This window comes from Bison bison, unplaced genomic scaffold, assembly GCF_000754665.1.
Source record: "Bison bison bison isolate TAMUID 2011002044 unplaced genomic scaffold, Bison_UMD1.0 scf7180017864108, whole genome shotgun sequence".
Classification (NCBI taxonomy): domain Eukaryota; kingdom Metazoa; phylum Chordata; class Mammalia; order Artiodactyla; family Bovidae; genus Bison; species Bison bison.
The window spans coordinates 2721747-2735991 of NW_011494680.1; the positions used below are offsets into that span (position 1 = coordinate 2721747).

Below are 14245 nucleotides of genomic sequence, written 5' to 3' on the forward strand. Positions count from 1 at the left end.
AAGAAAAATAGAACTTTTATCGTAAATCATAGCAATATTTCTTTGGATTCATCTCCTAAAATGAAAGCAAGATAAATAAATGGGACCTAATTATATTTTACGCTTTTTCACAGCAAAGGAAACCACTAACAAAACAGAAAGGCAACGTATAGAAGAAAATATTTGCAAATGATATAACTGATAAGGGATAAATATCCAACATATATAAAAAGTTCATACAATTAAACATCAGTGAAACAACCTGATTTAAAAATCGCCAGAAGAATTGAATAGACGTTTGTCCAAGGGGACATGCACGTGGCCTACAGGCACAGGAAAAGATACTCAGCATCACTAATCATCAGGGAGATGAAAATCAGAACCACAGTGAGGTATTACCTCATACCTGTCAGGATGGCTGTCGTCAAAAGGACAAATAGTAAATGTTGGCGAGGATGTGGAGAAAAGGAAACCCTTATATGTTGTTGGTGGGAATGTAAATGGGTGCTGCCACTGTGAGAAACAGTATGAAGGTTTCTCAAAAAATTATAGAACTACCGTCATATACCAGCAATTCCACTGTTGGGTATATGTCCAAAAAAAAGCACTAATTCAGAAAACACACATGCACCCTAGTGTTCATAGCAGTATTATTTATAATTGCCAAGATACAGATGCAACCTAAGTGTCCACATCAGCAAATGAATGGATGAAGAAGACGTGGTATAAATATATACACAGTGGAGTACTGCTGAGCCATAAACAGAGAATGAAATATTGCCATTTGCACCGACACGGATGGGATTGGAGGCCATTTTGCTGAATGAAATGTCAGAGAAAGGCAAATATATATGATATCGCTTTTATGTGAAATCTAAAAATACAGCAAACTAGTGAATATGAGAAAAAAGCAGATGCACAGATAATAGAGAACAAACTGATGATTACCAATGGGGAGAGGGAGCTGAGAAGGGGCAGTGTATGGGTAGGGGATTAAGAGGTATAAACTGTTAGGTATAAAAGAATCTACCAGGGTATATTATACAAAATGGGGAATTGAGCAGATATTTTATAAAAACTGAATGGAATATTGCCTTTAAAAATTGTAAATCACTGTATTTTACACCTCTAACTTAGTTAATAATGTATATCAGCTATACTTCTATTTAAAAAATTAAATTAGACCAGTTCCTTCCATTTTTTTCTCTTCATTTCCACTTTCTTACATTTCTCTTTTCTTAAATTTCTGCTCATAAAAAATCAACATATGATTGTGTTAAAATATTTTTATATGGTATGTTCTCTTTCCATTTCAATGGCTGAATGATACTCCATTTTGTGGATGTATCACATTTTATTTAATTGATTCTGCTATTGCCGACTATTTTGTTTTCTCCTAAGTTTTTGTTATTACAGATAATTAGTACCATGAACATCTCCATTGCTTCCTCTTTATGGGAATCCTTACTTTTTTCTTTAAAATAATCTCACAAATAAAACTATGGGCCCAGTAAATATATTTTAAAAAAAAATCTGTTTCTGTCTTGGCTTTTGTCCATTGAAATCACTGATTTATTCCATTTAAATTCTGATTGTTTTCTAAACAGTTTTTTTTCCACATCTGCATTTGATTATGTCTGTTTCCTGTTATTTTTGTTTTGACTGTGCTGCAGGGTTTGCAGGATCCTAGTTCCTCAGCCAGGGATTGAACCCAGACCCTTGCAGTGAAAGTGCTGAATCATATTCACTAGACCGCCAGGGAATTCTCTTAATTTTTCTTTTATATTTTATCCTTGACTTTGAATAGATTTATTTCATCCATCACTTTTTTGTTTGGCCATTCTTATTCTGTCGTTTCTGTTTTTCTGAAATCTTTAACTTTTCAACTAAATCACTATTAGATAGTTAAGGAGCAGTTACTTGATCATTTCTATGAAGAGTGCGAATATAACTCATTTTCTTAGAATTCTGCCATGAGATCAGTGAATAACTTTGGGAATAGGTGAAAAACTGCATTACCCCATGACAGTGCAGTGATATCACCAGAAATTATTGTGAATTGTTTACATTGTCCTAGTGCCTATCACCCAGCCACTACTTCAATTTCTCTCTTTTATCCTACTTTATCTCATGGTCATTCCCACCATTTTCTTGCAAAAGTTTTGGTGTTATGTTACTGACACTCAGACCAAGGATGATACTTGAGATCTACTATTCTTCCCACTGATATGTTATAAAAGTAAACTGTCACTCATACCTTTTTTGCAAGATAAGGTAATATGGACAGATTTGAATGAATAAAAGAATGTTTATTTCTTTCAAATGTTTCAAATAAAGGGTTTATTTAGTTTCAATATTCATTTTGTAGTATGAATATTAATCCCAGGTTTTAAGTTGTGCTTTGTGTATTGAAATGTTTCAGTTGTCTTGTTTACTTTCTTATTCACTAATTATATTCATGAAATTGATCTCTAATTTTGTTTAGCCTGTTTTTTAATGTATCGCTAAAATAATACTCTTTTACAGAGGTTGTTTGTTTTATGGTCCACCTGGAACTGGAAAAACTCTGGTTGCTAGAGCACTTGCCAATGAGTGCAGTCAAGGGGATAAAAGAGTAGCATTTTTCATGAGGAAAGGTGCCGATTGTCTGAGTAAGTGGGTAGGAGAATCTGAGAGACAGCTGCGATTGCTATTTGATCAGGTATGATATTAAAATTTGCTTATATAGATCTGTAATCAATGTAGATTAAGTTTGTAAGGATTGGATAAAGTTTGCATTTAATCACTTTTCATAGAAATAGACTCAAAATAATTATGTCAAATATATAATGTTTCTAGATTATTTTCCTTTGTATGTCTTGATTACACCAACTTATGACAAACAATTTTAGAGAGAAAAGAGAAAAGAATAATTGGGTCTAAATTCTTCTTAGGTCTCGTATCTAGAGAAAGAGTGATATTTTCATAAAGAGATAACACTAGTGAGTTTATGTCTCACTATGCAAGCTGAAGATTAGCTCTGCCTGAGTGGCTTTCAGTTTCATATCCCAGATGCATTGACAGTTAGTTAAGAGATAATACATTCTGATCTACTGAGGCATATTGCTGCAAATACTTTTATATCTCTTTATAAAATTCACTGAGGCTTTTTTAATTTCAATTTTACTGAAATTGATTTTAAGCTATAGCATCTTGTTAAATGTTTTCTCATCCTGACATGGAGGAAGGCTGTGTCACTGTCTTCTGTTCTTTGTTTTGCTTTGACAGTTGGTCTTCTATAGATGTTTTTTGTGTCCCGATAATTATAGCTATATGAAATCTAAGGGATATAACCAGTGGAGTATGTATTTTGAATATTTCCAGCTGAATATACAAATAAATCACACGCTGTTAATAATTTAGTCTGAATCCTTAAAACACAATTCTTGAATTTACAGTTATATTTTTTAAAACTTGTTAAATGCAAGTAGGAATGAATTTAAAGTGGTTTATATTGAGTCTACATATTTGAAGTCTTTCATGATAGCCTGCAATCACTGGACTGCTTTCTAGGCCTATCAGATGCGCCCATCAATTATTTTCTTTGATGAAATTGATGGTCTGGCCCCAGTACGATCAAGCCGACAAGATCAAATTCACAGGTAAAACTTGCTTGATGGTACTTCTGCCTTTCTCCCTATATTCTGAGCTGTATTAATGTTGCAGGAGGGATAGAATGTTAAACAGTAAGAAACTTTATAAACCAGTTGTTTGGTAGTAGAAACCATTGTATAGTACAAAAAAGAAAAGTGAACCTGTTCTAAATGGTAGGATGTTCTCAAACACAATATTGGTTATAGATTTAACTTGTGATACAGACTTAAATGCCCACTGGCCCAGTGAGGTAAATAAAGGCATATAAAATGAGTGAGGCAGGCCAGAGATAAGAGTAGGTCAGGGAAATGTGTCTGAATGTCTAATTGTCAGAGAATAGTCAGTTGCTTTTAGCTCCAGCCTATTATTGAAGTGCAAAAGCTGACTCAGATTTGAAAAATAAGTTTTCTCTTTCTTAAATTTTATGTATGTTAACTGTCTTTTAGATGTTGCCAGCTAGGTCAGATGCTTTAAAGGCACTACCTGAGCCAAGCAAAATATATCTTAGTGTATGACCACTAGTTTAAGTTTCTAATACTAGCTCAACTTCCTCATTTTCAGAATGAGAAACTTGCATCTCCCCTGTGATAACTGTGTACCCAGGGGAGCAGTTTTCCTTAGTGCCACTGCCTCAACTTGAATCTAAATTACTTTAGTCCTAGTTCATCTTCAGTTCTTCAGACCTTCTTCTTCAATGTAACTAAATTAATTTGGGGTACCCAAAAGCAAATGTTTGCATGCCTTCATAATGCCAGTATTATTTTTACCATAGATGTTGTAAAAGAGGAACAAGATGTAAAAATATGAATGATATGTAGGTTTTGGCTCTTCTAATGCCTAACAACATTTACTGTATTATTATACCCTTCTTTGACTTGATGCTGTAGAATTTTATTTGTTGCTCTGAGTAAATTAAAATGTTTACTACTGTATGATTAAAAACAGTTGTGTGAGCTCATACCTACCAATAATGATGCACACTTTTTAAATGTGACTCATTTCGATATCAGCTATACTGTATTCATTGTGTTAATAGGAATAACACTAGCACCATCACTTTTCAGTCAAGCAGTTGAGTAACTACTGTAGTTTGGAATAAATCTAAAAGGGATTGAAGAAATTTCAGCAACAAATACAGAATAATTTTAGCAAGCACTTGGCCATTTCAAATATGTGTTTTTAAGAGAAATTTTATCGTACAAGTTTTTTGGGTTTTTTCCAAAGACTCAAAAAATTTTGGAGAAAAACGTTTTTGCTAAATTAAGCTTTTTTAGAAGTTAGCACACTGACCATGATTAAACTATATTCTGTGTCTTATTGTTTCTGATAATATTGTAGGATAATGTAAATAAGTAATTATGTGACTACATTAGAAAATAAGATTGTTAGCCCAAGAGAAAGGGGATGCAAATATAAAATAAGTTAAAACCCTTGGATCTTTATCTGAATTGGAATATCAGTATGAACTCATGATGAAATTTATTTTTGAAGAAAAAATAATTCCTGTCTCTGGACACTAAAAAGACCTAGAAGCAATCACAGTCCAGTATATTCTGTTTTACTTTGGCATCCTTTGATAATGTGTACACAATGAAGTTTTTGAAGCTTTTTTTTTTTTAAGTTTCTGTTTATCTGCCTAATACTTGTGTATATATATTTTTTATTGCATCCTTGTTTGAGAACTCCAGAGTTCTATGTGAAATTGTGCTTTATGAAATGGCTTCCAGGATCCATTTGTAGCATTCTAAAAAGTGTGTTTTCCATTGATTTTAAATGTCTGTGTGCCATGTAGTATGTTATTTTACAGATTTTCGTTTTTAAAAGTCTATTGAAAATAGTGGGATGTGCTGAGAGAATTTATTCACACATTTAATATTAAATCTTCACAAAAAAAGAAATGATGTATTCGGCTTCTATATAGTTAATCTCTTCTCTCTTATTTTTAAATTTAGTTCAATTGTTTCCACCTTGCTAGCTCTTATGGATGGATTGGACAGCAGAGGAGAAATTGTGGTCATTGGTGCTACCAACAGACTGGATTCTATTGATCCTGCTTTACGAAGGCCTGGTCGTTTTGACAGAGAATTCCTATTTAGCCTACCTGATAAAGATGTAAGAATTTAACATCACTCAAATTTTGACAAAATTGATTGTGCTTATCTTGAACAAGTCTTAGTATAGTGCAAATTGGAAGATTGAGTTTTGTGTGTTCTGAGGCAAAGTTGTATGATTAACATTCAAGTAGGTATGTATGTATTTTTAGAGAGGCATTATTTAAAGAATAGAACTCAGATAATTTTTTATTTTATTTATTTCTTTATTATTTGGGGGAATGCATACCTTGTGGCATCTTAGTTCTCCAACCAGGATTTTAACCCAGGCTCATGACAGTGAAAGTGCCGAGTCCCAAACACTGGACCAGGGCATCTCTGGACGTGCACCTCCGCACCCGCCCCGCCACCCCAAGCACAGCCTTTGCTTGTTAGTCATATAGCTTTATTTTGATTCAGAACACATGGCCTAACAGTCAGTCCTTAGCCAGTTCATTAGACTTGACTTTTTCATGGATACAACCATATAATTCTACCCAGTTACTTTAAAGCTGCTGAATATTTTGAGAACCAAGTACGAAAATATGGGTAGAGCTGTCAGTACGCAACAGTTTTTAATATGTACAATAAACAATAATCCAGCAGTTAGTTAATTTTTCTCATTCACATTTGTGATGACTAGAACTTGAGCACTAAAAATGCAGTCTTATTTAATACAAATTTCTTAAGCTCATACAAATATATCATTTTTTTCCATTTTTAATGTTTCATATTTCTGTTTATATTAGGTATTGACAGCTTTACATTTTTAGATAACCCAATTATCTTAGATTAAAGTTACCCTAATCTAAATAGCACTATATTATTATAGAAAAATTAAATTGTTTTTGTTTGTAGGCTCGAAAAGAAATTCTAAAAATTCACACAAGGGATTGGAATCCTAAACCACTGGACATGTTTCTGGAAGAACTAGCAGAAAACTCTGTTGGTAAACATTGCTTTAAGTATTAAAAGAAATATTACATGCATTTCAAAGATGGAACAAGTTGTAGTTTTGCCAAGGTTTAAAGAAACCTTGTTTCTTGTTTAAAAGAAATACAAAGTTAGATTTGTTTCTTATTTATAATTTGTGGCATGTTTTCTTATAAAGTCCTAGATACCATATAGAGGTGTTTAACATCTTGACTGTCAAAGAATTTGAGAATGAAGTTAGATCTTTTGCTGTTTACATTTTTCTAATTATCCTGTTAAGTATTCTACATAAGCTATTGCAGGTAACTCTTACATCAATCCTGTGAAGTAGGTAGCTTTATTCCTATTTTACAGATATAGAAATGGCTGAGAAAGCATAAATGATTCTCTAAAAAGATCACACATCTAGTAAATGACAAACTGGAATTTGATCCTGATTATCTGATTTCAAAACTCATGCTCTTGACCCCTGCGCTCTGCTTTTAGTGCTTGCGTATTTCACTCTCCAAAGTTGATTGATTTGTTAGGGGTTATTATCAATCATGTGAGTTCACTGAGGGGCTGAGAGACATTTTAGCCTTATTACTCCTAAATATTTTGCTACTATATTGCTAGGCTGATGTTTAGTTTTCTTTTAACCATTGTCTTGCTTAATATGGTGGTGATTTACTTTAATTTTTTTTCTTTTTTGGTTGCCTTGGATAGGATACTGTGGTGCAGATATCAAGTCAATATGCTCTGAAGCTGCTTTATGTGCTCTGCGTCGACGCTACCCACAGATCTATACCACTAGTGAGAAACTGCAATTGGATCTCTCTTCAATTAATATCTCAGCTAAGGATTTTGAGGTAGCTATGCAAAAGATGATACCAGCCTCCCAGAGAGCTGTGACGTCACCTGGGCAGGCACTGTCCACCATTGTGAAACCACTACTGCAGAGCACTGTTCACAAGATCCTAGAAGCCCTGCAGAGAGTGTTTCCACATGCGGAAACCAGGACAAACAAAGCGTTAGACTCCGGTATGAAACTTGATTGACTGTTTAGTTTTCATAGTCAGTAAAACTAAGTATTTTGTACATCTCAGTAATGTTTCTTTATGCAGGAGACTCTTGAAAGGAATTTGGTCATGCCTTTCCTAGATATCAAGGAAGTTTACTTCACAGATTTCCCTAGACTTCCTTTATTTTAGGTTTGAAGTGCATTTTAAAATTTACTTGTTATTTATATGTACACAAACTTTTTTGAAAAAAAATCTCATTGGGGTTGCTAACTGAAGCATTATGTGAAGATCCACTTTGTAATTGAGAAAAGCTACTAATGTACACTTTTTTTGCTTGCTTTACAGATATTTCTTGTCCTCTCTTAGAAAGTGACTTGGCATACAGTGATGATGATGTTCCATCGGTATATGAAAATGGACTTTCTCAAAAATCCTTTAATAAGGCAAAAGAGAATTTTAATTTTCTTCATTTGAATAGGTACATTTCCCTTGAAAATTTATATATATGTATATATATATATTCATTTGGAGAAGGAAATGGCAACCCACTCCAGTATTCTTGCTTGGAGAATCCCAGGGACAGAGGAGCCTGTTGGGCTGCCATCTATGGGGTCGTGCAGAGTCAGACACAACTGATGCGACTTAGCAGCAGCAGCAGCATATGTATTCATTCTCATGTGAATTCCCTAAAACTAAATGAAATTATGCTTGAGAAGATAAAGGATGCCAGCTAATTTACTTTTTTAAAAATTAAAATATTAGAAAATATTTTGTTACAGTTGTCATGATGTTAGAAACTATAAAGTATTGTTTCTAAATACTTTTCTAAATACACTTTTCTAAATACTTTCTAAATACAGTTTCTAAAAATCTGTAAAGTTCGATTATTTCCAAGAGCCACATGAATCATGCTGCTATGATTGACTGGCCATATTGTCAAAACTTTTGGCTTATAAAAGTTCATAATTGATAATTGGGAGAGAAATTTAAGCTTTTTTTCCCTAAAACATAGGTTATTACTCATTTCTTTCAGAAATGCTTGTTATCAACCTATGTCTTTTCGACCAAGAATGCTGATAGTGGGCGAACCAGGATTTGGGCAAGGTTCTCATTTAGCACCAGCTGTCATCCATGCTTTGGAAAAATTTACAGTGTACACTTTAGACATTCCTGTGCTTTTTGGAGTCAGTGCTACATCTCCTGAAGAAACATGTGCCCAGGTAATTCATTGTTGCCCAGACAAATAAGCTGTAAGGTGAAGTAGTCTTCCAGAGACAAAGTCTAGAATTGCTTCATTCTTTTTTATACTGTGTTTTTTGGTCTTTCTGATTTCTGACTTCATGTTTTCAAAACAGAACCATGCCTAACTGCTTAGTTATTAAAAAGTATGACTTTAAATCCTTTTCCACTTCTTAATTACTATGTGACTTAGGAAAGTTTATTAAGTCTTTCTGCCCCATTTTCCCCATTTGCAAAATGGAAAAATCAGTACTTACATGATTGTTGTGAGAATTAAATGAGTGAAGTACTTAAAACAGTGATGGCTATGCAAAAAGTATGCAAATATTCTGCTGCTTCTTTTTTGCTATAGTTATATTAAAAGTTTGTAAAAGTGTTTTATGTATTTTTATATTTAACCTTGGTTGCCATAACAGAAAAGTCTTAGATTTCTTGAGCTGTTTTCTAATTGCTTGAAGCAATTATGTTTTTCTAAAAATGAAACTTTTATAAAAATATTCAAAAACAAGATGGTGGGATTGGGGGAAGCATTTTTTAGACTTAAGGGTTTTATATGACAGTTCTGGGAAGTTAAATTGTTCTAGATTTAAAACGCACACTGCTAATGTGCTGACTCTCTAAATGTATGTAATTGTTTTCTCTCTCTACTAGGTGATTCGTGAAGCTAAGAGAACAGCACCAAGTATAGTGTATGTTCCTCACATTCACTTGTGGTGGGAAATAGTTGGACCAACACTCAAAGCCACGTTTACCACATTATTACAGAATATTCCTTCTTTTGCTCCAGTTTTACTACTTGCCACTTCTGACAAACCCCATTCCACTCTACCAGAAGAGGTAATTTGTGGGAGAAATCATTATGCTTTAGAATGGAATATTCATAATCAATATAATTTAAAAAGAGATATTCAGAAACTATTAGGAATTTATGGGGAAAAAATTCAAGTGCTAAAGAGGTGAATAAAATTATAAGGAAAAGTTTTCCTAATTAAAGATACCATTGCTAGCTATGTGATACATAAGTTTGTTGGGCAGCACATGTGTCAGCATTTGTTGTGTATATGTACAGTGAGACCAGAGCTTTCCAGGTGGCGCTAGTGGTAAAGAACCTTCCTGCCAGTGCAGGAGACATAAGAGACGTAGGTTCGATTCCTGGGTCAGGAAGATCCCCTGGAGGAGAGCATGGCAACCCACTCCACTGTTTTTGCCTGGAGAATCCCATGGACACAGGAGCCTGGCGGGCTGTAGTCCATAGGGTTGCACAGAGTAGGACATGACTGAAGTGACTTAGCACACATAGTGAAACTACTTTATAAATTTTTTTTCTCTAAATGGAATATGATACATTACTGTTCCGTAACTACTTTATGTATCTTATGTGTTTTTTAATATGTAAGTCTTATTTATTTTAAGAGCACCATAGCCTTTGCTGTTGTATTGGTATACCATAATGTTATTTATCCAAATCCTTATTGATAGGATTTCAGCTATTTTCTAATTTTTTTCTGTTGAACTGCTACAGTGAGCATTTTGGGGTTTTAAATCATATAAACATTACCATGTGGATTTTTTTAACATGCATTCCGAAAAGTGGAATAACTGTAGCTTAGTTGAAGGGTATGCACACTTGACATTTTTAACAGTACCAAATTACTGTCCTTCAAATTTGTGCCAATTTCGATAACTACCAGTGACCAGGTTTGTTCTGTTTCTGCTTATAATACTATTCTCTTATGGCAGGAACACCTCTGCCCATCACTGTCTTTTCCCTTACTCTGCTTTTTTTTTTTTCAATTAGTTTATTTTTTTTTCAATTGGAGTATAATTGCTTTTCAGTGTTACGTTAGTTTCTGCTGTACAAAAACGTGAATCAGCTGTATGGATACGTATATTCCTTCCCTTTTATGCCTCCCTCCCACCCTCATCCCACCCCTCTGGTTTGTTTTTGTCACTACTTGACATAACATATTAATTTGTTTGACTCTGTCTCTCCTAGCAGAATGTTAAATATGTGAAGTCTGGACTTTTTTTCCACTTCTCTATCCCCAGAGTACATAATAAGCATATTGTAGGCTTCTGTGTGTGAGAGTGTGTGTATGGTTTTTCCATACCTTTAACAGAATTAATGTACAGTTTATAGAACACTAGTAGGAAGATAAATTCAAATATTTAACTTAAAAATACTTTTGAGCACTTATTCTATAACAGACATGGTTATAGGCATTGGAAATATAGCACTGAACAGTTTAGACAAAAATCTATATCCTCCTAGGGCTTACATTTTAGTTGGGGGAAAGACAAACAAGAATAAAATACAATACTAACCTATCACTATGGAGAAAAATGTAGCTAAGCAGTGCCAAAAGTGTGGTACGGTCACTGTGTTAAATTTACTGGGTTGGCCTCACTAAGATGATGGCATTTGAGCAAATACCTGGAAAAGGTGAAGTAGTGGCCCATTTGGGTATCTGAGGGACAAAGGTTCCTGGCAGAGGAACAAAGGTTTCTTATGCAAGTATAAAAGCCCCAAAGCAAAAGTGTGTCTGATGTGTTAGAAAAATCACAGAAAGTCTAGAGTGACTAGGCCAGAGGGAGTGTAAGGCCGAGAAGGGGTTGATGGCAGGGAACTATCAAAGGGCCAGGTTATGTTCCCGATGGCAGCTTTAGTAGCTGTGAATTACTCAACTAAGAACCGAATAAATTGGGAAATGAATATTAAGTGTATGTTAAGTCTAGATTCTTAGGGTGGTAAGAGTCCTTAAAAGTTTCTAATCACCTAGTTCTGGACTCTGAATTCTTTCTTTTGTGTAATAACACTGTCACAATTCATTTTGTTAGTTCTGACTCCTAAAAAAAATCAGCTTATTTTGAGAGGCTTCCATTTCTTAATCTCCGTTTGTTTCCCAGGTACAATAGAGAACTTGTCTAATCTGTCTTCATCATGGCAAGCGCTTTGTATGTTTGAACATGCTTTTGCATTCATTTTTATTTCCTCACTCTAACCCAGGCTTCTTCATACTAAACAGTTCTTCTATGATAAGATATAGTTTTTAGGATTCTTAAATACAATGGAAGTTTATTTCTTGCTCACTTACAGTATCAGGTAAATGACTGGAGTGACGGCTGTACCCTCCCCCGTGTAGTCATTCCACACACTCAGACTGGGAGAGCATGCTCATTTTCATCACGTGGCTCTCCAGATTGTTTTCATTCCACCCAGCTGAAAGGATTGGCCCTTTCTTGTGCCTGGTTTGAAAGTGATACACATCATTTCCTTTCACGTTCCATTGGCTGAACCTCGCATAGCCATACCTAACTGCAAGGGAGACTAGGAAATATGATATAGCACTGGGCCCAAAAGAAAGAGAACATGAACTGTGACAGTAGCAAGCTCTGCTGCACATCACACATATTTTTAGTTTCTTCAAAATTCTAGTCACTCGCCTGAATGTCTTTCTCTTTATATTCCTTTTGAAAGGCTGTACCCAGAATGAATTAAGTACTTTAGCAGTGTTCTGATTAACGGAGTAAAGGAGAATTACTATTTAGTAGCCACATTAACCATTTATGTATTGTACTCACTGTCAATTAAAACAACATTATTTCAAAGTTTAAAACAAAAATAAGTTTATACTCTTGGTAATAAGTAAGGGAGACTAGCTGAACTTTATATGGATGGAGGGAGGTTGAATGGAGAAGGCAATGGCACCCCACTTCAGTACTCTGTCCTGGAGAATCCCATGGACAGAGGAGCCTGGTAGGCTGCAGTCCATGGGGTCGCTAAGAGTCGGACACGACTGAGCGACTTCACTTTCATTTTTCACTTTCATGCACTGGAGAAGGAGATGGCAACCCACTCCAGTGTTCTTGCCTGGAGAATCCCAGGGACAGAGGAGCCTGGTGGGTTGCCGTCTATGGGGTCGCACAAAGTCGGACACGACTGAAGTGACTTAGCAGGAGGGAGGTTGAAAAGCCATAATCAGTTTAATCTGGCATAACTTTATCAAGAATGTGGAAATTCTGTACTTAAAATGTTTTGGCTTTTTTTTTTTTTTGCTATAGCTTCTTCTTTTTTATGATAATATTTCCTAAGTATGTCATTGTGAACTGGGTTGAGTAGCCCAGCATCACCCTGTCTGGGAGAGTGGAATGGGCACCGGACCAGGAATTGCTGGTTTTATAAAATGAATAGTCTATATGGATACAAATAAGCAAGTCTGCTTTGAGCCTTACGTAGTCTCTATTGTCCTTGGTGAGCTAGTGATACTGTGTCTGTAGCATTGGACTGTAATATATATGAGAAGTACTATGTATTACATTACAATCTGTCCATCTCAAAACTGCAGTCAGAGTACCTGTATGCATGAGCATTAGTAGACCCTAACAACTCATGAAAAAATGAGAAAGAATGTCAGAAATAGATTAGAAACTTGGGTGAATTGTGAAACACAAGCAGTGAGGATTAGATTTCAGAGTATGTGCATCAAAGGGCTGCTTTGAAAAATGGCAGTTATTTCTAGCTCTAGATCAGTGCTAGGAGGAAATTAAGAGAGTCCTTGAACAACTTTGTGTTTTTTGGCTTTCTTCACTTCTGGCCATGCCAGACAGTAGTTGGCAGAGTTTGTCATCAGCTAGATCAGTGAAGGTGGACCAAGGACTAGTGTGGCAGGGCAGTAACTTAACCTTTAGGTACTGAATGGGAGGAGTGGGAAGACCCTGTGCCCAGGAAACAAATTACAGGCACATTCTGTTTCTAATATAGTCTACCTTATTTCATAATCACTGAAAAAGAAACTAGAATAAACAGAAAAAGCATCTATGAACAGTCATATTTGAAAGGCAAAGATAAATTTATAAATAAGCATTTGAGGAAGGACAGTGCCATAGAAAATTATATCCATGCATCAGCAATAGATTGTTATGGAAAAGAACCATTTGAAGACATTACTAATGAAGTAGCTCCTCCCAAATACAAAACCCTCCAGGGCTAAAAAGACACAGATGAAGAGTGAATTAGCAAGATGAGGGATCATGAGATCAGGAATTCTTATATAATACAATAGGACAGAGATCTGAAAAGTGAGGGGAAAATTAAAGGAAATAGAGGAGATAGATTCAAGTCTAACATCTATTTAATGGGATTTAAGGGCAGAGAAAAGAAATGTAGAAGAAAAAAATAGTCAAATAATTCAGCATTTCATAGAATTAAAGAATACCATAATCTTCAGATTTAAAAGGTCCCCTGTTCTAACTGATGGATATAGAAAGACTGATATCTAGATAAAATTTTAGAACATCAAAAGTACAGAGAAAAATCTAAGCATCTTCCCAGAGAATAAAACATTACTAGAAAGGACTGAAAACAAATTG

At 34.9% G+C, this 14245-nt stretch overlaps 1 protein-coding gene across 1 annotated transcript in view; it reads left to right on the top strand.

Moving 5' to 3' along the window:
- Positions 1–14245, top strand: part of ATAD2 (ATPase family, AAA domain containing 2) — a gene marked incomplete at its 5' end in the record, with an annotated part of 54019 nt that overhangs the window by 23691 nt on the left and 16083 nt on the right. Inside the window, 8 exons of the mRNA XM_010839006.1 lie at positions 2506–2680; positions 3532–3620; positions 5565–5724; positions 6561–6651; positions 7341–7655; positions 7982–8114; positions 8670–8856; positions 9527–9712. Coding sequence (XP_010837308.1) covers positions 2506–2680; positions 3532–3620; positions 5565–5724; positions 6561–6651; positions 7341–7655; positions 7982–8114; positions 8670–8856; positions 9527–9712 — 1336 coding nt within the window. The remainder of the gene's footprint in view (positions 1–2505; positions 2681–3531; positions 3621–5564; positions 5725–6560; positions 6652–7340; positions 7656–7981; positions 8115–8669; positions 8857–9526; positions 9713–14245) is intronic.